General features: G+C 36.3%; 1 protein-coding gene across 1 annotated transcript; it reads left to right on the top strand.

Moving 5' to 3' along the window:
• Positions 1-352: 352 nt before the first annotated feature.
• Positions 353-20,576, top strand: LOC114290367 (uncharacterized). Its single transcript, XM_028234251.2, has 6 exons — positions 353-877; positions 2,568-2,654; positions 6,081-6,260; positions 6,415-6,501; positions 6,633-6,704; positions 18,276-20,576. The coding sequence occupies exons 1-6, from the start codon at positions 689-691 to the stop codon at positions 20,235-20,237; spliced, it is 2,577 nt and encodes an 858-aa protein (XP_028090052.2). The 5' UTR covers positions 353-688; the 3' UTR covers positions 20,238-20,576.
• Positions 20,577-24,216: the final 3,640 nt, after the last annotated feature.

The following is a 24,216-nucleotide window of genomic DNA, read 5'->3' as shown; positions in this document are numbered from 1 at the left end:
TATTAATCTTGAAAATTCAATTTCAATATTGACCCTCACTCCATAAAATTTTGTTATAAATTATTTACTATTTTTCCCTTTTATTTCTATTTAATCAACATTTGTTTATTCACAATTTCATTAATAATAATAATAAAAAAAAACCATTTTGAAGTTTCAAATTTTGAATGGGGATCAAAAAAAGGTCAAAAACCACGATGCAACACCAGTCAGGCTAAAGTGTTCGAACCATCATGAAAATGGGTCCAACCCAAATTACTCAAAATTCGATGACTCTCACTGTTACTCTATTCCTCTCGCGTACCACCTCAACCAATAGATCACCGTTCAATTAATCAAACTCAACATAGTCCACACAACTCGCGGCTGATCTCATAAAACACACAGCTCACTCATACTCCACGCAACACAACAACACTCAAGACTCATACTCAAAGAAGTGTCCAAAAAGAGCGAGAGATTTCCCAAATTTCTCTCTCTAAAATCAACGCATCGCAATCTATACATACATATATCTATATACATATATATGCAAGTGTTGTTGTTCTTCAATCTATCTGAATTCGAGTGTGTAATGAGAGATAGAGACTTAGGGCATAATAGTGTTGGAGCAAAGTTAGGGTTTTTGGATTTTGATAGTGCGTTTGAGTTTGGTGATACTCGTGTTGTTCGATTGGTCGATCTGTGAATGGATTCGAAGGATTCTTCGTCGAATTCAATCGTTGCGGCGTCGTCGGCGGCGGCAGAAGACGATGGAGTTTTGTCAGCTACCGCGGGGCTCGCGAAGGACGCCAGTGTAGCCTTTCATTCGGGCAAGTTCTTGGAATGCGTCGATTTGTTGAATCAGCTCTTGCAGATAAAAGATGACGATCCAAAGGTAACTTCTTCTTCTTCTTTTTTTTTAAATTTTTTTTTAACCTTTTTCGTTTTAAGTATCTGAACTGTTTGATGTGTTGATTGTATTGTTTAATTAGTCAATGAAATGAAGAAATGGTTGTATAATGCTGTTCGGTTGATTCGTATTTTAGTAATTCTTAGATACTCAATATAAAACTTTGAGGTTTGGATGAGTTAGAATAGCTTGCAATTCCTTTGCAAAATTGCATCTTTATTTACTTGGAATTTTTAAAAGGTTGGAGATGAGCATGATTGTGGGATATTGTATTGATATTGTAAATTCTGTTGTTGTTAGGGTTCACAACACAATGCTTAGATAATATTTGTAATTTTAAAACTGTTTAGACTAGGCAGAACTTTGACAGGTGATGAGATTGGGAAAGCTTATTGAAACTGTTTAGACTTGCAGACCAAGGGTAAGTCATGGCATTGGTGGGTGATATATTTGCTAAGTTTGAGTCCGTGTGACTCTGAAATTGGGGATATTGACTTCTCTGGAGTGAGTTAGCAGGAAGATATCTGCATGACATAATTCACAGCACTACGTTCTTTGAACTCATTACAAATCTAGTTTCGCCAATTTTTTTATAGCATAAACTTATGACAACTGCAAGTTGGTTAGGCAAGATCAGTCCAGTACAATTATGGTATTGCCATTTTTTTTTCAGTTAGAGATTGGGGGCTGTTTTTGGAAGTTAGAGAATAGGGCCCCGTTTGTTTCCAGAGATGGAATGGAGGGGATTGATAGTGAGGGGATTAATAGTGAGGGGATTGTTAGTGAGGGTCGTTTGTTTCCAGAGATAGAATGGAGGGGATTGATAGTGAGGGGATTAATAATGAGGGGATTGTTAGTGAGGGGATTGATAGTGAGGGGATTAGTAGTGAGGGGATTGATAGTGAGGGGATTAGTAGTGAGGGGATTGATAGTGAGGGGATTAGTAGTGAGGAATTGTTAAATTATTTTTATATAAAATAATAAAACAAATAAAAAAATATAAAAAATTAAAAATTATATTTTAAAAAAAATTTCCAATATATAAAAAATAAAAAAAATAAAAAAATTTCTAATCCCCTCACTATTTTTCTAATACCATCTCTACCTCCTCACTATGAATCCCCTCCCCAAGGGTATTAGTAATACCCTCCCTATCTCTCAAAACAAACAAGATATTAGTAATACCAAAGTATTAGTTAGTCCCAAGGTATTAATAGTCCCAAGGCTATCTCTCAAAACAAACACCCCATATACTAATCCCAAGGTACTAGTAATCCTAATCCCCTTGCTATAACCCAAAACAAACGGGGCCTAGGATCTGTATTGTCAAATTTTCAGTTAGAGAATAGGGTCTGTGTGTGCCTAGCCCACTTTAATATTTTATTCTCATTCTTTTTATTTTTTGAATGAATAGGGTCTATGCATGCCTAGCACTCTTAATATTTTAAGATTATTTTCTGATATAATAAAAATATTGATTTTATTGTAGAGATCTTGATTTAAAATCCTGTTTGAAAGTATAATGTCTTTTGATCTGAAGCACATTAGAAGTCCCTTTACTGCATTACAAATTTGAAAAGTTATGCAACTTTTATTTTACTCAAATGGCAAAAAAGTTTGTTCCTTTTAGTCTTGTATATTATTTGATGTTCCGAATTGTGTGATGTATTTTCAGATTCTTCACAATATTGCTATTGCAAGGTACTTTCAACACGGTTGTTCAGATCCCAAGAAGTTACTTGAAGTTCTTAATAATGTCAAGGTATGTGTTAAAATGCTGGCTAATGCTTCATGGTAGTGGAATATATTGGGTAGCGTTTGGTAGAGTTTTCTAAATATGATTTAAGAATAGGAGTTGTATTTTGAGTTTGTGAGTTTTGGAATTATGATTTGAGTGTGGAAAATTTGTTTGGTTATGAGTTTTGAAAAGAGTTTTGAATTGAGTTTGAAATGAATGATGTGACATATGATATTTAATTAAAAAACTTACAACTCATAATCAAACACACAACTCAAAATCCTATTCAAAGCTCATAAAAAATTTTAAAAAAATTCTGGAAATATTTTTTATTTAAAATATAAAAATAACAGGTGTGAAAAAAAAAAAAATTTTACACTATTCCGGTCAACTGGGGGGACGACAGGATTAGCCAAATTTTCCCGCCTGGAAAGGAGTTTTCAAAAGTGGGTGTGGAATTAATTTTTGAAATTTACAATCAAACACCACGTGCAAACTGAGAGGTGGAATTACAATTCCAAAAATTTTCCAAACAGAGCCTTGATTTCTCTATCATGTCCTCCACTAGTCTATCATTTATATCCTTGAAAGTTTTGGAAGGAGATAAGTTGGAGAAGAATCATGGGAAATCATTAAAATAGGATATAAAGTTGATGTACGGCCAAAACAATTACAAAATTGGGGTAGGGGATGGGGATAGTCATAGGTAGAATGGTAAGGAAGATGTGTAAGTTAAAAAAAGGGAGATAGAATGATATTAATGCAATTAGATATGGGAGAAGCACAATTAATACAAAAAGTGTATATGTGATGCTGACACACGATTATATTTGAGCCATCAGTCTATCGTTACTTTTCTGGTGCTAGTTATAAGCCCATCTGCTAAAGCATCTAGCATTCAACTAGACTATTTGGAGTTTTATAAAGTTTTAGACAAGGAAACCCTAGCAAAAAGATATTCCTATGCATCACAACACAGGTGGAGCAGAAAAAAAAAATTTACATTATGTGGTGGGGTGTAAGTCAAAAGTTGTGGGGAGTGCAACTCATTTATTTCCCCCCCAACCTTCACTGAACAGCGATTTCCCCTACTTAGTTGGTGTTTGGAAAGTGGCTATTTTTTAGGCTTTTTGGCTATTTGGCTATTTTAATTGGCTATTTTAGTTTTTGTGTTTGAGAAGATGGGATGAATTTTTTTTGTTATTGTTGTATTAAAAAATGCGTTTGAAATGATTGTGTAATGCAAAATGACCAAAGTGTCCCTACAAAAAAATTAAAAAAAGGGATGTAGTCAATGCTGGGGCAGTTAGTACACTGCCACCGCCCAGTTTGTTTCTAATAAATGAAAAAAAGTACATGTTAGGTTCAAAAAAAAGTGCAGGTTGGTCTGAGGTTGGGATGAGGCGGATGTGTAACTGAAGGGTAAAATAGTCTTTTTACCTGTTAGTGGCATCCAGCTGGATAGCCTCACTGTAAAACAGCCTACCCCACAGCTTCCCAAACACTGCCTTAATTTGTTCTGTTGGGAAAAAAAGTTCGTATTTTATCATTAATAGACTCACGTAACAAGATGACCAAAAAATTTGTAATAGAAAATGATGATAATTCAAAGTTGAACCAACTATTATGGAATTAAATTAAACTTATGCAGTCATTGGATCAAGTAATTTGAGCTAAGCTTAAATTGAATCAATGCTATTACAATAGTGTTTTAAAAGGCTCTAGGCGCACCAAGATGATAAGGTCTTCTATAGCCTAAGCGCGTGGCAAGGCAAGGGTTGCGCCTCGCAAGTAGTAGAAGAAAAGAAAAACTATAACTAGGCAAACTTTTCAATGTAACAAATTTATATCGAATTCCAAAAATCATAAAGCAAGTTTCAGAAGCATAACATAAAAGAAAAAACAGAAAGATAACCCGGCGAAGAAGCATGAGAAGAAAAGAAGAAGAGAAGTATAAAATAAGAAAAGGAGAAGAGAAGAAAAATAAGCAAAGGAAAAACAAAGGCAGGCCCGTGAAAAGAACCTATCGAAGAAGAGAAGAAAAAAATAAGAAAAGAAGAAGAGAAGAAAATAAGAAAAGAAGAAGAAAAAACAGATACAGAGAAATAACCCACCAAGAGAACTTATCAAAGAAGAAGAGAAGAAGAGAAGAAGATAAAAACCTACAGAAGAAGCCAAAGCCGTGTCGTCTTCTCATTTTCTGATCGTTTTTTTAATCTTCTTCACCTAAGTTTTTTTTTTTAATCACTTTCTACTCTCTTTTGATCACGTTTGGTCATTTTATATTGAAGAGTTTTGATTCCCTATGGATATGCCCACAAAAAAAGCACTTAATCAACAGTTGGAGTAGAAAAATACGTAAAGCCCATGAAGACCGCGCCTCGCGGCTTGAAAAAAAGCTCTCGCCTTAGCGCCTAAGCTGCGCCTTGTGTATTGCGCTGCACCTCGCCTCGACCTGTTTGAAGCCCAAAGTTGCGCTTTGTTGCGCCTCGCGCGCACGCCTTTTAAAACAATGTATTAGAGAATCCAAATGTATTTTTGCTTGATATTTTAACTGGGGAAGCTATAAGGTGATTGATGCAAATTTCTTTATAAAAAAATAAAAAATGAAGAAGAAGAAGAAGAATCCATATCACCTTGCTTGTTTTCACTTTTTAAAAAACACTTTTCAGAAAATTCTACTTTCTTATTTTTCGTGTTTTTTTGTTTTTACTGAATTTTTTTAATATTTTAAGCAATTTTTTTTATTTTTAGACACACTTAACATAAATACACCTAAAAAGTAAAAAAATTGTAAAAAAAAACTTTTAAAAATTCAATAAATACCAAAAATACCCAAAAAAAAAAATATAAGAATTCAGTACATTTTTTGTATTTTTATGTATTTATTAATTTTTTAGAATATTTTTTTACAAATTTTTTACTTTTTAGATACATCTAAGAAAGGTGCATCTAAAAAAGTAAAAAAAAAATGTTTAAAATTTAAAAAATATTCACTAAAAACAAAAAAACACGAAAACCAAAAAAGTCAATTTTCAAAAAACTTAATCCAGAAAACTCAAATCAAACACACTGTATGGTATTTAGGAACTCAATATTTTTTAATAATAAAAGAACCATAAAGGGGGAACCTCCTTTGTATGTAGTATGTAATTGCAGAGGAAAGGATATTAACTAGATATATTGATGCTTATATAAAAAAAAGATATGATTAACACGGACATGGACACGCGACACAAGGAGCTAATTACTCCCTACGAAATTTTGTAGCTTTTTGCACTGACAAGCATGATAAGATTCTTGATATTTGGTATTTATATATGTGCTATAATATGCATGCCATTTACCTTTTGGCTGTGTTAAATTCTTTGGTGCTGGAATATAAGGTTTATTTTTTATTTGGTTTCCTTTGTTCTCACATTTTGTTTTATATTCTTTAATTTGATTTAGAAACGAAGTGATGAGCTTGCTGATGCATCCAGCGAAAATGCAGATGCGGTTGGCAATTTGGGCAACAAAATTGCATTGGGATCTAAAGGAACCAATAGTGTGGCACATCAATTTTCCAGTGCAAATAGTTCACATGTTTATGGCGATGAATTTGACACTTCTCTGACAATGTTAAATATAGTATGTTCAATTGATACTGTGTTTAGTTAATTTATTGGTGGCTTGTTGTAATGGTTTTGATTCCTTTTCTTCCCCCCCCCCCCCCCCCCCCCCCCTTTTTTTTTTTCTGACGCTTAATTTGGATTGGTGTTTGTTTCAAAATGGCTATACACAGGCAGTTACCTGGTTTCATCTTCATGAATATGCGAAGGCCTATTCCATTCTTGATTCTTTATATCAAAAGATTGAACCAATAGATGAGGTATGATGGAATAAGCTGCAAGGGTTATGCTATGGTGCCTTATAACCCTCCACCCAAGAAAAAAGAAACAATGATGAGACAGTGTTATTCAAATTCCTCTGTGTAATGTCTTTGTAATTATGTATTTGCAGGCAACAGCTCTTCATATTTGCCTTTTGTTCCTGGATGCTGCATTAGCTTCCCATGATCCGTGGAAATTTGTTGTAAGTTCAATTTCTAGGAGCTTGACTAATTGTCTTCATTCAAAGTTTTACTTGAGATTTATTATTTTAAATGATGTGTCTTGAGTCTTCAGCCTGACATTTTGTGCTATATTCGTTCTCTTGCCTTTTCTACCATTGGTACAGCTCCATTATTAGGAGACTTCTGATTTAGAGAGTGGATGAGGTTTATTGTTCTGTGCTTTTGGACAGGGAATCATTGCTCTTCAGTCTAACTGAAATGTTGCAAACTTTTGTTTTAGGATTTGAATTTTTAGTCATCCAATTTATTCCTCTCTCTCTCTCTCTCTCTCTCTCATAAGGTAGTTGGGTGGAGCATGAAATTATGTTTCTGGAACATTTGATAGAATGATATGGAAAGATAAGCATTGAGCTTTTTTTTTTGGATAAATAATAGAACTTTATTAGAATGCATCAAGACAATGCAAAGAATACAAACAAACCACCCACAAACGGACTAAACAAAACTAACTAATCAAATCCTCCACAAAGTCAACAAAGACCAAGACAATGGGATCGACTGTACCCGTAACCCAACTATGCAGCACCAACAACAACCTATTTTCTTACCATAAAACGGAATGACATTTATCCTGAAACACTAGCTTATTCCATTTTAACCAAATCAACCAAAGCAAACAATGGGAAGCAAGCACCCAAGCCTTTCGACACCTCTTCCCCACCCTAGCCCCACCTCAACTCTGTAACACTCCCAGTAAAGACTCCGGTTGCACCCACACTAAGCCAAACAAAGCAACAAGGAAATTCCAAAGTTTGGACACAACTGGGCAATGAAGAAGCAAATGATCTACCGTTTCCGCATCCCTGCAACACAGGCAACACCAATTCACCAATACATGCCGCCGCTGGATAAGATTATCAATAGTGAGGATACGTCCCAAAGTTGTGGTCCAAACAAAGAAAGCGACCTTAGAAGGAGAACCCGTGGCCCAAATACATTTCCAAGGAAACACACCACCAACACCCTCTACAAGTACCCCATAAAATAAAGACACGGAGAAAACACCTTTAGAGCTCCAGACATCCCAAAGTAAAGAATCCAACCCATCCCCCCCATTCCGCAAGCCATATAGAAAGCCTAGAAGATCCACCAATTGGTCTTACCTCCCAATCTTGTATATCATGATGAAGACAAACATTCCAGACAATTGAGTCCTCGTGTGTCGCCCTAACCAAAGCAACCAATTCTTCCCCATCAACATCAATAGCATAAATCAAAGGAAACAAGGCGGCCAAAGTCAAACCATCACACCACCGATTTCGCCAGAAATGAACCCGATCACCAACCCCCACTTTAAACCGAACCCTTCCAAAACTCCGCCCTCTCCAACCAAATCTCCTTCCACAAACTACGACCATAAAGTTGAGCCACTCTTTGCGAACACCAACCCCCCCTCTCCTCTCCATACTTGGCCACCACCAACCTTCTCCGTAACCTGTCCCGTTCCCCCACAAAACGCCACAACCATTTACCTCATAAAGCCCCATTAAACACCACCAATTTTCGCACACCCAAACCCTTCCTCCTTCAAAGTACAAACCCTCTCCTCCCAAGCCACCAAATGATAATGAAAACCCTTCCCACTCCCACTCCACAAAAACTCCCATTGCAACTTCTCCAACCTCTTTGCCACCCCCACAGGGACTACATGCGCAGACATAAAGTACGTCGGAATGCTGGAAAGAACAGTCTTGATCAAAGTAATCTGCCCCCTCTTTGGACAAGTATTGGCGCTTCCACCCTGCTAACCGCCGCTGCACTTTGTCCACTACCCCATCCCATACTCGAGTCTCCTTAAAAGAAACCCTCAAGGGAAGTCCCAAATAAGAAACTGGCAACCTGGCCACTTTACAGTCCAAAACGGCTGCCAACATCGGTAAACTAGCCACTTGACCCACAAGGATCAATTCTAATTTGGACAAATTAACCCGCAGCCCAGACACTGCCTCAAAACATGGCAAAATACATCGCAAGTGACCAATCTGAGTAGCCTCTGCATCACAAAAAATCAACTTATCATCAGCATAGAATAGATGAGAGACCACCAAAGAGGCTGATCTCTCCCCCATCACAAAACCCGATAATAAATCTCCTTGGACCGCCTTAGAAATCAGACGATTCAATGCCTCCATAACCAAAATAAACAGCAATGGGAACAGTGGGTCTCCCTGCTTAAACCTCTCCAAGCGGGGAAAAAACTCGCGTCCCATTAAACAGCACTGACATCCGAACAGTGGAAATATAAAAATGTATCCACCGCCTCCACTGGGCCCCAAAATCCAACCTCGCAAACATGTATAACAGAAAGTTCCAATTGACATTATCATAAGCCTTCTCAATATCCAACTTGCATACAATTCCCCATTTCCCTTGCCGAAACTGCGAAGCCATGCACTCATTAGCCACCAAAACAGCATCCAAAATCTATCGCCCACCTATAAAAGCATTCTGAGATTCTGAGACCACTCCTTCCAACACCCCCCGAAGCCTATTAGCCAAAACCTTGGCCAGTAAATTGTAAATGCTGCCCAAAAGACTAATAGGCTGAAAGTCTTGGATATCCTCCGTCCTCCCTTCTTGGGAATCAAAGCAATAAAAGCTGCATTCAGACTCCTCTCAAATTGCCCAGTTTGATGAAACTGCTCAAACACATCCAACACCTCCCATTTGAACCCCCCCCCCCAACCCCAACCCCAACCCCAACCCCAACCCCAACAATGCTGAAGAAAAGCAACTGAAAATCCATCCGGCCTCGGGGGCTTGTCCCCAGGCATACTTCTTAACGCACCCAAGACCTGTCCCACAGTTCCCACCAAAGCCCTATTCAACAAACCAAACCAAACCACCCCTCCTCCGCCACGCCCTAAACCAACCGGCCATTGTCTCCAATGGGAGCCAAACCTCTGTCCTACACCTAAACAGCCTTGTGCACCACTGATGCCTCGTTCATAGCGCCAGTCTTCGAAACCCTACCCTCTCTCCTGGCAAAACCCTCGATGACTAGAGCCACACCCTCCCACCTATCCCCAAACTCCGAAGCAGGGATAAAAGTCTAGAACCGCTTAACATCCAATGTGGCCACAACTTGAAACGAAGCCCCACCGTCCTCCTCGCCACGGATCCAAACTGCCACACTCCAACGATTCCCATCCAAACGACCCAGAAACGATAGGGTTCCAATGAGACTTGAAGCCTCCCGTAACTTCTTCACAATCCAAACTACTTCAAAGCCGACTAATAACACTTCTCGCAGTAAACCTAATCCACGTTCCACAATCCCTAGTTGTCGATGGCCTCGGGAGTCAAGTGATGCCTCCTGAAACTCAAAGGATCGACCCCCAAGGAAAAGAATCGGTCATCACGGCCTGTCCTCCACGCTCGCCGGAAACATTCAAGGTAACTCTCTCAAACCATCGGAAATCGCGTCTAATTATGGAAATCACTCACTCCGTGAAAATCGCTCCTGGATGTATGATCTGTTGGTTCTCTAGGTTTCCATCACCAGATTTTTGGACATAGCATAGGCAAAATTGTGTCAAGATCTATTTACCTTTACCCTTTCAAGAGGACTAGGCAGATATATTTCCTTGGAATCTGATATATACAATCCTCCTCCTTTTAAGATCTCAATAGATGGTCTCCAGCTTATATAATTGATTAAGCATTGAGCTTTACTAGATACATGTTATTTGTTTCTTAAAAATTGGCTCTCTTTTATCCCCTCTTCTTATTAGCTTTCATATAGTGATGTATGTTGAACCTGCCTGTCCAGTTTCCATATCTTTTTAAAATTTTCAAAATAAATTGGGAAAACCTGTGAAACTTGTACCTTTACAATAGTAGTACAAAAAATCTTCGTTCCATATGTTTAATTGCTACATGCTTGCTCCCCATTGGATCTAGTTTATGACATTATGATTTGAGTGATATTAATGAGGCTAATCTTCATCAGGAAACTTTCTGGTAACTTGTGCACTATAGATATCCATGTTTTATGTAAATGTACCTTTACAATATCTTATTTATTTATTTGAAAATAATTGAACCTTGAATCAAATCTATTTTGACATCTGGATCGTGTATCCTTTTAAATCATATTAAATTTTAGATTTCGGTACAATCAGAGACCAAGCTGGAAAGGTATTACATTTCCTGATTTGTGGGGATGTGTTTGTTTGTTCTCTTCAATAGAGATTGGTAGATATGATATATTGCATGTATTTTCTAGTCTAAATGTTCTGTAGGTGTTTTTCCGTTGCAGGGATTATTAATTTTTTTTTTTTTTTGATAAATAAAAATTTATAGAAAACTAAGCATCAAGGAGATGTAAAAAATACAAATTTGCAGGATTATTATTTTATTTTTATGATTTTCCATCTTATAGGTAAGAATATCATTACAAATGCCAAATGAGGTCCCTCACATGCGAAAAAGTGTATTAGACTAAACAAAAGCTATACCCTTTCTAGAATGTATATATAAAAAAAAAATGGTGCTATACCCCTTCTAGAAAGTATGAGAAAGTACAAATTGTGTACAGTCTGCTAAGGATAATGAGAATCAAGAAACACTGTTAGTGGATTGAGTAATTTTTGATCTTAGATAGTTGATTCATATGATACAAGGCTTGATATCTAGGAAGCACGGGGTGCAGGTATGGATACGGGTATGGGTACGATATGGGTATGCCGATATGGCAAATTTTTTAAAAAGTAGGGTATGGGTATGACTGGGCTACGCCAATTATTTATTTATTATAATTTATAGTTAAACATCCAACGTACAAATCAAAATTTAATATCATAATTAAAAAGAGAAATTACAAAACCAAAATAATTTGTGAATTCCTTCACTTCATTCGAGTATATAATTTTTCAAATATTCAAATAATAAATTAAAACCATGAATATTATGAAAGTAATTACAATGAAATAAATACATCAGAATCAGATTATGAACCTAATTTTTTTTTTTTGGGATAAATTATGAAACCCTAAATTTAAATATTCCTTCCTTTTTTCTTCTTAGATTTTAAATTTTTCTATCTTTTATTTTATATAATTATGATTGTGTTTGCTACAAAACTATATTAGAAAAAAAAAAAAATTAGATGTTGGGAAGATCAGAAAAAATGATAATCAAAGAAGAGTAGATTGGCTATTTCTCAAAAAAAGAAAAAAAAGAAGAAGAGTAGATTGGCTGCAAGAGGAGGTAAGAAAATTCACCAGAAACAAGAATCAGATGTTGGACAGATCTGCTTATTTGCTGCGAAAAAAGAGAGAAGATCTAGAAGAAAAAAATTCAAAGAAAGAGGAAGAAGAGGAAGAATTGAAGCAGAGGAACTAAGAGAAACTCACTGGAATATCGAGTTTTGCCGTCGACTAGCACTGTCGTCTTCGAAGAAGAGTTCAATTGCGGACTGTGTTCTTTCTTCAAACTTGTTGATTGTGCTCTTCGTCAAAGAGAATTGAATCAAAACAATAGGCCTAATTTCAATTTGTGTTATGTTTTTATTATTACAAAAGAACCCTAAAGTTATTTAATTTTTTAAAGTTAACAAGAAAAAATTGCTCAGGTACCCTTATAATTGTTGAAAATCTTGTTTTTTACCTTGTCTACCCAAAAACGAACCCATGGAGTACCCATGGTGTACCAGGCATCTACAAATTGTATAAAATGTACCCGGTGTGTTTTTGCCACGCGTGCAGCTGTACTGGTACGTGTACGCGTACCCGGTAAGTATCCGGTACTTGTACGGCAACATTTTTGGAGTACACGTGCTTCATAGCTTGATATCTATACTAATATGTAAAGCGAGCACCTTTTCTATTTGGCTGGAACCACAAAACGATACCAATTTTCTTCAACACAACTGTTTGGTCTTCTCTAGCTTTGAGGGCAAAAATTGGAACCATCTTTTTTGTGTTAACCCCACATCCAATTAGTTAGAATGTAAAATGAGGAAATTTAGGTTTAGGAAGAAGAAGAGAGAAGAGAAGAGGAAGGAATTTTTTATATATCTTATAATGTTGTGCTCAACCCTACATTAGTAAATTAGCAAAATATATATACAAACCCTAATATTGCAATATGGCCATCGTACCCTCAACTTAAGTAAAGATTAACAATAGAACAAAAATAACTATTCTAACACAATCCAATTCAAAAGCTCCTTGAGTAGGAAATGCTTTTCTTGATAAGGCAACACAGTGAGGAAAAAAAAAAATTTATGGACAAAATTATGAATTGTTTGGGTTATGTTTTGGTCACTCCTGCTTTACACTTGTATTGCTTTGGAGTCTGGTTTCAAGAAGCTAGACAGTGTTTTGGTGATTCCAAACTCTGGATAGTGTTATTGGTCTCTCCTTGATTGAAGGTTGGTTTTTTTTTTTTTGGCATTTGGTCATTGGTTCTAGTCATCATTACTAATTATTAGTTTGTTTCTTTTGAGAATTTAAAAGTGCGAGCCTGACAAACATTGTGAAAGAAAAGTTGCATGTACAATGGAAATGTAGAAGATGAATTGTCTTTTGTAGAAAAATTTATTAATGAAGGCAATGAAGAAGTATAGACAAGAGGGATGAGCTATACCTTTCACTGATGAAAAAGAAAGGTGCAATGCTACAATATTGAAGTTAGCTACCACCCGATGGCTTCTCCACACACCCATCCATGCACACATGCATGCTTATTGCCCTAGAAACAGAATATAAATAAACACTAAAAAACATTGAGAAAGAAGCTAGGGTAAATATGGACCCTTGCAAAACTAATTAAGAAAACCTTGCTAGTGTCTCATTGGTCACATCTTTCTAATTGTCCTTCTTTTAGGCGTCTAGACGCCTTCCCCCAATTCTAGGATGCTTAGTAGCTCTAGTAAGTCCATAGCTGGTATTTGCATCTGTGTTACTTGGAACATGGATGTTCTAGTAACGGGAATGAGAACAAGAACTTGGTATGCTATATGCTTTAAAATGTGCTATGATATTAGGGGTAGTAGGCTTGTACTAATTACACCGTTAGAATTTGGCTACTTGTTAATGTGTTGAGTAAATTGATCATGTAAAACATAATTCTGGAAGCTTTATGTCCCTCCAAAACTCCACTCTATGGAGACTTAGTTCATTATATTTGATGTTTTCCTCCTATTAGATTTTTAAGAGAATAGGAATAAATTTTGGAATCTCTTTGGACGGCTGAATTCAGCATTTTATGGAACAGAAGTGTATCATGTTTCAGAAAGTGTGTTCCAAAACGTAAATTGGTAGGACATTGGCGTTGTCTGGTAATACTAATATGCATTAAAGAAGATGACGAAGCTAAAATCCATCTGAGTAGGTGCCATACTATAAAGCGGTTGATGAATGGATATCTAACCCCTCCCATTTCTATATCAAATCTTCCTTAATGAAACAATGCCTTAGGTGTCAAGGTGTCGTCATTCCTTTTAAGAGGGTTTGGATCCGAGAGACTCTATCGTAGAGGCAGTGCCTTTTTCAAATCTGTCGTCTTTTCCAAGTTTAATCATAAACTGCATCTCAAAGATATTACTTGCGCTATTTAGTGTTGTGTAGTAAAAGTGTAAGTGTATTGTAACACAATGGGTAGGTTGACAACTATGCGACTGGGGAAAATCATTGTATTTCTAAAGTTCATTAGGCATGCTCAAATGAGCATGTTATTTGAAGCGGTGAGATTTATTTTTTATTTTATTTTATTTATTTTGGGAGGAGAATCCTTTGCTTAATCTATTGTGCTGTTAGACAGGGTTACAGTACTTGACATGTGCATTTCTCTAATTTCTTTCCTTTCTTGGAATTTTGGTTAGAACCTTTCCTCTCTTCTCAATCTTGTTGCACGTCTCTCTCTCTCTCTCTATATATATGTATATATATATATTTATAGTGCATTAACACTAGATGCTACTCCATGGTGAATTCACTTGCAAAGCCTTTTGCCAATCCACTATCTTTGGAGAAGCACTGTGTGATTTAACCAAAATTAGGGTTATGAAGTCATTAGAGAGGGAGTCCCAAATTGGGATACTAAGTGCTAAAACTCTAATCACAATATGAAAATTTCTTTAAAACTAATTACTGAAGGTCCTAACTACCTATTTATAAGCCAAGAGAAAAGATTGTATGTATATAACAAGTGAAAAGATTTATAAAATATATTTGTTGTATATGATATGTATAAAAATATATATTCATTTGCTGTACCCAGTGTTTGTAAAGGCTTAAGGCGCACTAAGGCGCTGAAGGTGTCTCAGGGCCTAGGCGCAAGGCGAGGCGCCGACTTTATTGAAGTAAGGCACACATTCTTAGTAAAAAATAAAAAAATTAACATAGACTAATCATTCATAGTATTAAGACAATTTTTAAAAAATAAAAAGTAATCAAGATCCAAGATAAAATATAGAATAATTCTCAAAGCCATGAAAGTGCATATTACATAACATTTCAATTTTCAAAGATAAAATAATCCACATTCAATAAAATAAAAATAAAAACAAAAACATAAACACTAAACATGTAATGTAATGTGTCAATTTAAATTATGTAATGGAAAATAATGTAATGAAAAATTACACTCAGTGTAATGTAATGTAATGGAAAACAATGTAATGTAATGTGTCAATTTAAAAAATAATTATTAATTAATTATTTGAAAAAAAAATTTAGTGTATTTTTTTAGTTAATCAATCAATAAGATAAGTCTTATTTTGTATTTCTATTTTTTTTTTTTTTTCTAACAAAGACTCAAAGGTATAATTGAATTAAAAAAAAAAAAAACAGAGCAGAGCAGAAGAGACGGAATCAGCGAAGAAGAGAGAAGGAGAGAAGAAAAAGAAAAAAGACCAGTTCAGGCGCAGAGCCCGAAAATGTCGAAGAAGAAGAAGTAGAAGGAGAGAGAGAGAGAGGGTGAGACGATCGAAGTTGAAGAAGTCAGAAAAACAAAAAAAACAAACAGAGACACAGATTAAGGCAGAAGAAGAAGAAAGGGAGGAGAGAGAGAGAGAGTCAAAGTCGAATAAACCGAAAGGAAAAAACAAAAAAACAAAAAAAAAAGACGACATAGATTGGGGGAAGAAGAAGAAGGAGAAGTCGTACCGCACCTAGAATGTCAAAGTCGAAGTCGAAGTCGTAGCCCAGTCCAAGTCGAAGTCGAATTGAAGTCGAGAGAGGAAGAGACGACACATATTAGGGATTTTGTTTCAGTCGCATTGGGTTGTATTGTATATAAGCTGTAATCCTTTGTGGTTAGAGCCATTCGAACACACACCACAGTCGTTAGATCAGAATTAGGGCATAAACCATCAATCGCGCCTAGGCGCGAGCCTTGCGCCTCTCTCGCCTGCTTCAAGTCGTGCGACTTCTTCAACACGCCTCGCCTGGGACTAGTTTAGGCGCACAGCCTGCGCCTCGATCAGCCTTGCGCCTAGGCGCGCTTTTCACAACACTGGCTGTACCCTGCTTTGTTGTATCTGGGATTTTTGGAAATTGTTGTGCTTGCAATCCATATTGTGTTATAGCTGTGTCGTGTTTCTGTTTTCATGCTTGTGTCCGTGCTTCTTAGACTTCGTAGTAATCCTCTTCTTTTACTGTTAACGTTTGTCGTATCGGCCTTGTTGTATTTGAGATTTTTGGAAATCGACGTGTTGGCAGGTCTGTATTGTGTTATATCTGTGTCCTGTTTGTGTTTTCGAGCTCGTCCATGCTTCTTAGACTATCCTAAATTCTTAGTAATCCTCTTCTTTCACTGCAAAGATTATTTGATAATCTGATTATCCCACTGAGGAGAAATGCTTGGATTCTAGCTCACGGAAGGTGCAGCCTCCTCAGGAACTGCTCTCCATTTTGTGTTTTCAAAAGGGATGAATATTTTACCTATTCTTTTGCATTATCTGTGGACTCGTACATTGTTGCAAATGATGTTTGGCTTTGTGAAGGAAGGTTGGTTGCCTGAATATGGATCCTTTCCAATGTTCTTTTCATCTTTGGCAAAGTAAAGTTGGAAAGTTCTGTCACAATGTGTCATTGTTTTAGCCATTATATGGTTACATGTGGGTGGGAAGGACTGGAAGAAATTTTTAAGAGTAGCAATGAAGAATTGCAGTTTCATCTTCTTTGGTTTTGAGTGCTGTTTGGATGTAGCTGATTGCTAAAGCTTAGAGACCTGGTGGTCAATTATGTGAAATGGGTGAGTGGTGGGTAATTGTGTGGTTATATATATATGTATATATATTCATGACAGGTAGTTGATGGTAACTAAATTCTTTTTTCAGAAAATGTGTATTGTGAATATGTAGGGATATAGGGAGGTTGTATTGATATGGAAATCTCCAAAATAAAGCCTTCTGCATGAAATGTTTTAACGCTATGCTGGATAAGGTAGTAGTTGTGAAGTTCCGCTATTGGTCTGTTTAGAGGACTTCTGTTTCTTTGATTCTGGACTTTCTTTTTAGCTAAATATTAGTTATTTTTCATTTAGTAAGCTGAGGATTGTTCTTCCAATTGAAATGCATGTTCAAAAGAGAGAGATTGGGCTTGTGAATTGTTTTTCATTTAAATTCTTTTTAAGTAGAGATGCATTATAGCTTTACTTTACTCTCTTTTTTTTTTTTTTTGGGTACTTTTCTGGTTGTTCTCCTTTAGCTTGGTTGTTTGGAAGGCTGAAGTGGTTATTTTTAGTTATTTTATGGGATGCCCAGTTTTGTGCATGAGTGGGGATTGTTGTAAATTGTGGATTATGGTGCCAAAAGCTCAAATAACCATTTGTGGGTTATTTACTTCTTGTGCTTTGAGGAAAGCTATTTTCTCTTGTAATTGTAACCATTTTGTAGACTTAGTGCCTAGTGTGTTTGGGATGAAGGAATTTGGTGGAACTATAGTTGAAAATGGCATTTGATATGCTCGGAATGGATGGAACTTAAAATGGGTTTTGGATTTGGTGGGATTTGAAAGGGGGAAAAAGAAAAAAAAAACCATCTTGAAATCCCATTCTTCTGTCTTTCTCTACAAACTAATGTCTCTCCTAGGGGCATCATTGCCTTCAATTTTGTTTACTTTCCAATTCCTCATCAAACCAAACAGAAAATGGAATTTTTTCCTTTTAATTCCAATTAGTAAAGGGATGTCCTTAGAACTCCGTTATTTTCCTTTCCCATTTTGAAATCCCATTTCTAATAAAAGGGTTTGGTTCCAAACACTGTAGGGTTTACCCATTTCATTTTTCTGACTTCATTTCTTATTGTTACTTTGCTTGAATTAGGTCTGAAAGCCCACTAGTATTTTGTGCATTTTTTTGGTCCTGTATGAGATTCAATAATCATGTTATACAATGGTCAATGCGTCATAGTGATTATTATTTTTATTTTTTTACATATTTTTGGAATTTCTATGCAGTGTTTTAGTCTTCACATTTATTGACAGCATGATTGAAATTTTACATATTCTTTTTTCTGTTTGTATGTTTTAAATTTATGCTTAGGTACCGGAATAATTTTGTCGTGGTTCTTTTTTATCCAGGATGTAATTAATTATGTGGAGAAAGCTTATTGTTTCAGTAATTTGATCAGTCAAAGTGACAATGGAAGCTCCACGACACAACAATCTTCTAACCTGGTGGTGAAATCTTCTTCGCTTCCAAGCAATTCAAACGCCACGGATGTTTCTAATTCTGATTCAGTAGCTAATTCAAATTCCTCAGAAAGTCCTTTTTCTAGAACTTTATCAGAGGAAAATCTCGAAAGCCTAATTTCAAGTATCGACATGAGTGGACAGAACCTAGCAAGACCATCAGGCGTATCGACCAATGATCTTTCAAGAACTCCAGCTGATCATTCAATTTCAACCAGTGATCTGAGATTGAAGTTGCAACTTTACAGGGTTCGGCTTTTGCTTCTCACTAGGAACCTCAAGGCAGCAAAGCGTGAAGTTAAGATGGCTATGGCTATGAACGTAGCACGGGGGAAAGATTCTTCCATGGCTCTCCTCTTGAAGTCCCAGCTTGAGTATGCACGTGGAAATTACCGTAAAGCCATCAAGCTCTTGATGGCATCGAGTAATCGGACAGAAATAGGGATTTCAAGCATATACAACAACAATTTGGGGTGCATCTATTATCGACTCGGAAAATATCATACGTCAACAATCTTCTTTTCCAAGGCTTTGAGTAATAGTTCATCTCTTCGGAAGGAAAAACCATTAAAGCTCTCGACTTTCTCACAGGACAAATCACTCCAAATTATATACAACTGTGGTGTTCAGTACTTGGCTTGTGGGAAACCAATACTTGCCGCTCGTTGTTTCCACAAGGCGAGTTTAATTTTCTACAACCGGCCTCTCCTGTGGTTCCGAATCGCTGAATGTTGTCTAATGGCACTAGAGAAGGGACTTTTGAAATCCGGTCCAGCCCAATTGAATGGATCTGATGTTAAAGTTCACGTGGTCGGAATGGGAAAATGGAGACAACTTGCTGTGGAAGATGGGGTTTCGCGTAATGGGAAGGTGGATTTTGTTGGAACAGACGATTGCTTTTTGGGTGATGATAAACAGCCTAATCTCTCGCTGTCACTTGCCCGGCAGTGTCTGTTCAATGCCCTGTACTTGTTGAACCGTTCTGAGTCGAAGTGTTCAAATTCTGATTCCCCTCATAGTTCCACCTTGGAGGAAAACGAATCAGGAGAGGTCACATCGTCGAATAATACTAATTACAGAAGTGGGTCTGGTGGTGATCCCAAGGCATCTAATCTGATGGTCGGCACGGGTCAAATCAATGGAAACGGGGATGCTAAAGAACAGAAGGGTGGAAATGGAAACGGTCCGAATGCCGCTTTACCGAGCTCGATATCGGATTATGAAGAGATTTGTGAAAGAGAGAATCTGATGATCAAGCAAGCTCTTCTTGCTGACTTGGCATACATTGAGTTGGAATTAGGAAATCCTTTGAAGGCACTGTCAACGGCACGATGTCTCTTAGAACTTCCAGAATGTTCTAGAATTTACATTTTTCTAGGCAACGTGTATGCAGCCGAGTCTCTCTGCTTGCTAAACCGGCCAAAGGAAGCCGCTGAGCAATTGTTGATCTATTTGTCCGGTGATAACAACATTGAATTACCGTACAGCAAAGAGGACTGCGAACAATGGCGAGTAATTAAAAACTTGGATTGTGAGGAGTTGAATGGCGGGTTTTCAAAGAACTCTTCGCTTGATGAATCACAAGATGTCATGTTTCTCAACCCCGAAGAGGCACGTGGAGCTCTTTATGCAAACCAAGCTGCAATTTTTGCTTTGCAGGGAGAGCTCGAGCAGGCTCATCGGTCTGTGTTTCAAGCTTTATTGTCAATACCCGATAGCCCAGAAGCAATTGTTACTGCCATTTACGTGGATCTCATGATTGGGAAGACACAAGAAGCGCTCGCGAAGTTGAAACAGTGTAGTCGCGTTAGGTTTCTCTCGGGAAGTTCAATGCTAAAAAACGCTTGTTGATTGGTGGTGTCGGTGGATTTTAGCACTGTTGAGTTTTAGTAGGTAGGTTAAAAAATCCTTTTTTGATGAGGATTTTGTAACATATATATAGTTTCAACCCAGGGAATAAGATTTTTTTTCTTTTTTTTTGGTTACAATTTTATGTTTTAATATTTTTCATTTTGTTGTAGGGTTCAGGGGATTGGTGGTGGGTACAATTGTTTTGGTTGGTCATGAAATGCCCCTACCCTATATGATTTGAGATGTAGTTCTGATTCAGAATATTTTTTTTGTTGTTTTAGTGGCTAAATCAGGTTGGTATTCAAAGATTACAGAGGTCATGCTATTTTATCGAGAAAATGAACTCCGAAAGAAAATTCATTCCTTCCAGATGATAATGCACGTTTAATCTTTTATTTTTATTTTGTCAATGCCCTATCCTATAGATATAGTATAATGTGGCATGCGGTGCTCTATTGTGATTTTGATAGAAAAAGAAAAAAAAAAAAAAAGTGTGAAATAGTTATATTCAATGTGTTTGGTTTCAGCTTTCTAAATTTAATTTTTTGAAAATTGTGTTTTTTTGTTTTTTATATTCAGTGAATATTTTTTAAATTTTAAGCAATTTTTTATATTTTTTTAGATGTACTTTGCTTAGATGTATTTAAACAGTAAATTATTTGTGAAAAAATATTTTAAAAAATTAATAAATGTACAAAAATATGAAAATTATATTGAATTTCATATTTTTTTTTTATATTTTTGGTATTTAGTGAATTTTTTAAATATTTTTTTCATAAATATTATATTTTTTAAGTGTATTTATGTTAGATGTGTTTAAAAATTAAATTAATTAAAATATTAAAAAAATTCAGTGAAAACGAAAAAATATGACAAACGAAAAAGTAGAATTTTTAAAAAAATAAAATTTGAAAACTGGAAATAAACAGAGTGATTGTATTTATATTTTACTAACTTTCTTTTTTTCTTTTTTAAATTTTTACCTAAATTCATAATCTAAACACAGTTTAAGAGTTTTTATTGGAGCTTGATTTGATAAAATTTTGTTTTAGATGTGTTGATTATGTAAATAAATTAAATTTGAATCTATTTTAAAATTTGCAAATCTTTAATGTATAAAAATCTTTGAGTTAAGTTTGGTTGAAATTTATTTGAGATTGTCTAGAAAAATTGAATGAATAATCATTTTCTATTCTTAAAATTTGATTTATCACCACCAAAAATAAAAGGGTTTTTTATTGATAAATTTAATTTAGAGGTGTTCTATCTCAATAAGTCCATAAAGGAAAGTTATAACCTAGTTAGTCCCATGTGTTTATACTTTTATTCCATAAGGTCCTTTTTCCCTGATTTATATTTTTTGTTAGACTATTATACCTTTATATCTATTATTGATATATATTATATACAAGAATGATATACATATTTCCCTCTGTTTTTGTTGTGGTAGGGTTTTGTTCCTATAGAAGAGAAGACGACGACACAGAGTTTGTGATGGTGTTTCGTTGCAGTACAGTTTCATTCCTGTAGGAGAGAAGATGACGACTCAGAGTTTGTGCTTTGTTTTTTGTTTTGTTTTTTTTTTCCTGTCATAGTTATGATTTTAGCCAGAAATCAAAGGAAAATAGGGGGATTTGAATCGAAGGAACAGATGAGATGGCTTACAAATTTGTTCAATCGATTGATTGAAACCCACATTCGACTGGATAAATCAAAGGAAAGAGGAGTTTGTGCTCTGTTTCTGGTTTTTCTATCAATTAGTTTGAATGTTCACATTTCATATTGTTCTTCTTTCGGGTGATATTCTTCTTTTTTACAATTGTTAAAATTATCGCCCACCAAGTGTTTGATTATATGTTCAAATGAAAAATTCAGTAGAAAAAATTGTTCCCATTGGAAACTTTGTGGCTAATAGTTGCTATTCCCTTGTTTGTGCAATGATTTTGGGTTTCTTTTTAAGTATTACAAAGGAAATTTGTTTATACTTATATATATATATATATATATATATTTCCATCCTTGTGCTCACGCGTGTTTGACAAAATGTTCAAACGAAATTGAAACATGCTCATGTCTTGTCTTGGACCAAGAACACAGCAGATATAGTGAAGTATAGGATAGCTCCATTGACTTTAGTCTATTTTTGATTGAGTGAAAAATGTTTTTACATGGAATAAGATGTTACAATGTGTATGAGAGAGTTTAAGAACGTCGTTGGAAAATTCGAAAATCTTCGAAGATCCTTGAAGAAAAATTCGAATTCTCTAGAAGATGATGAGAAGCTTAAATTCTTCAATAGTCTCAACTAAAAACACAAAAGTAAAGAGATGATGGAGATAAGAGGTTGGGTGAAGAAGAAGGCAAAGTAGCTAAAGAGAGAATAATGGCAAGGCTCTCCCATGGATCTCTCACTTTTACTCTCAAGGTTGATAATGGAGAAGGGAAATTAGTTCTTTCCCAAGAGTTATCTCTCCAAAATCCTTCCCTTGTAAAGCTATGGTTGGGTGCTATTTATAGACACCTCATGATGTAGGATGGAGCCCATATGCAAGGCACATGGAAAATATTCTCTCTAACAACCTTGTCCGAGGATGAGGGTAGCCCCGAAGAAGAGATCAACCTCTCGGCAAACCCTTTTTCTTAGCCACACCTAACCAATGATCTCCAATCATCCCAAAGGGTCAGGGGTAGTCCCAGAGGACGTCCTGCCGCAGAAGGGTCAGGGGTAGTTCAAGAGAATGTCCTGCTGCAAATATTGCCGAGTCTCAGGGACCCCTAGATAATACCACCTCTACCCGGGCATAGGCTAGTTTAACCGAAGAGTGAATTTATCTCCATTCACCGTCCTCGGGATCAGGTCCTTTGTTCGGACTCCATTACGCCCATAGTTCTGGTACGTAGATCCCGGAAAGCTCCGAGTCCGCAAGTGGTCTGGGACTCATTAATGAAGCGGCTTGATGTAGGCCGAAAGGTACCACATTTAGGCCACTTAGGATACATTTCTTGTCTTTTAATTTTATTTATTTGGTGGAGATGATGTGTTTCGTGCACTTGTACAGATTTGACAGGAAATATGAAAATTCAATCAAAAGGGGGCGCGAAATCAGATTCTCCGAGCGAGACGTGAAAAATCCGAGTCCACCAGACCACCGCACGTGCGGCCAAGTTCCACCGCACGTGTGGTCCACCACCGCACGAGCGGCCAACACCACCGCACGAGCGGCCAACCTAGGGATGCGTGCACGGACTTTTTGGTCTATTTTGCTCCGAATAAAAGACAGAAAATCAGTCACAGTTAGGGTTCGAAAAATTGAATACAGAATAGAGAGAGGCTAGGGTTCCAAAGTGGGAGACACTACCAAAGCTTGGAAAACACTTCCATGGGGGCTTCTTCTTCATCTTCTTCCTCTTTCCACTTCTCCATGAGTGGCTAGTCGTCTTTTCTAGGGTTTTGATGAAACCCTAGCCATGTAATGGAATTCTTCACGAGCTTTCATTGTAACTTGGTTTAAATGAATGTATGGATGTTTTAGAAGTTTATAAATAATTGTTTCGTTCTTCTCTTCAAGCATTTTACTCTCTGTGATTGTTTAATGTTTTCCATACATTAGTATTCTTTGTGTTTGTATTCAAAGTACGAGACGAGTTATGCTATGAAAGACGGGTCGTTTTGCTAACATAGTTTAGAGCAAACGACTCGTACTACTCGGGATGATTCGTGCTTGTACATTGAATGCAACAACCCTCTTGATCAATATTTCAAACTTGTAGTTGTGAAATATTGGATAATTCAAACCGAATTGCGATTGATGGTTGATGTTAAGTCTCATTCATGTGGTTAGTGGTGAATTCTCTACCCTAGGATTTTTTCCCGAAAATTAATATCTCAAACCCTAGATTTTGATTGTCAATATAATTCTTCAATTTTATTTAATTGCTGTTTAGGTATAAAATCAATCTTATCGTTTTAATCAAAATT

The sequence above is a fragment of the Camellia sinensis genome, chromosome 5, assembly GCF_055761805.1.
Source record: "Camellia sinensis isolate YWXY chromosome 5, ASM5576180v1, whole genome shotgun sequence".
In the NCBI taxonomy this organism is placed as follows: Eukaryota; Viridiplantae; Streptophyta; class Magnoliopsida; order Ericales; family Theaceae; genus Camellia; species Camellia sinensis.
The sequence above is the reverse complement of the archived record's forward strand: the minus strand, read 5'-3'. Positions and strand labels throughout refer to the sequence as shown.

Coding starts and splice junctions, on each gene's coding strand:
- LOC114290367 (XM_028234251.2), top strand. CDS start 689: ATGGATTCGAAGGATTCTTCGTCGAATTCAATCGTTGCGGCGTCGTCG. Junction 2,655..6,080: donor AAGTTCTTAATAATGTCAAG/GTATGTGTTAAA, acceptor AATTTGATTTAG/AAACGAAGTGATGAGCTTGC. Junction 6,502..6,632: donor AGATTGAACCAATAGATGAG/GTATGATGGAAT, acceptor ATGTATTTGCAG/GCAACAGCTCTTCATATTTG.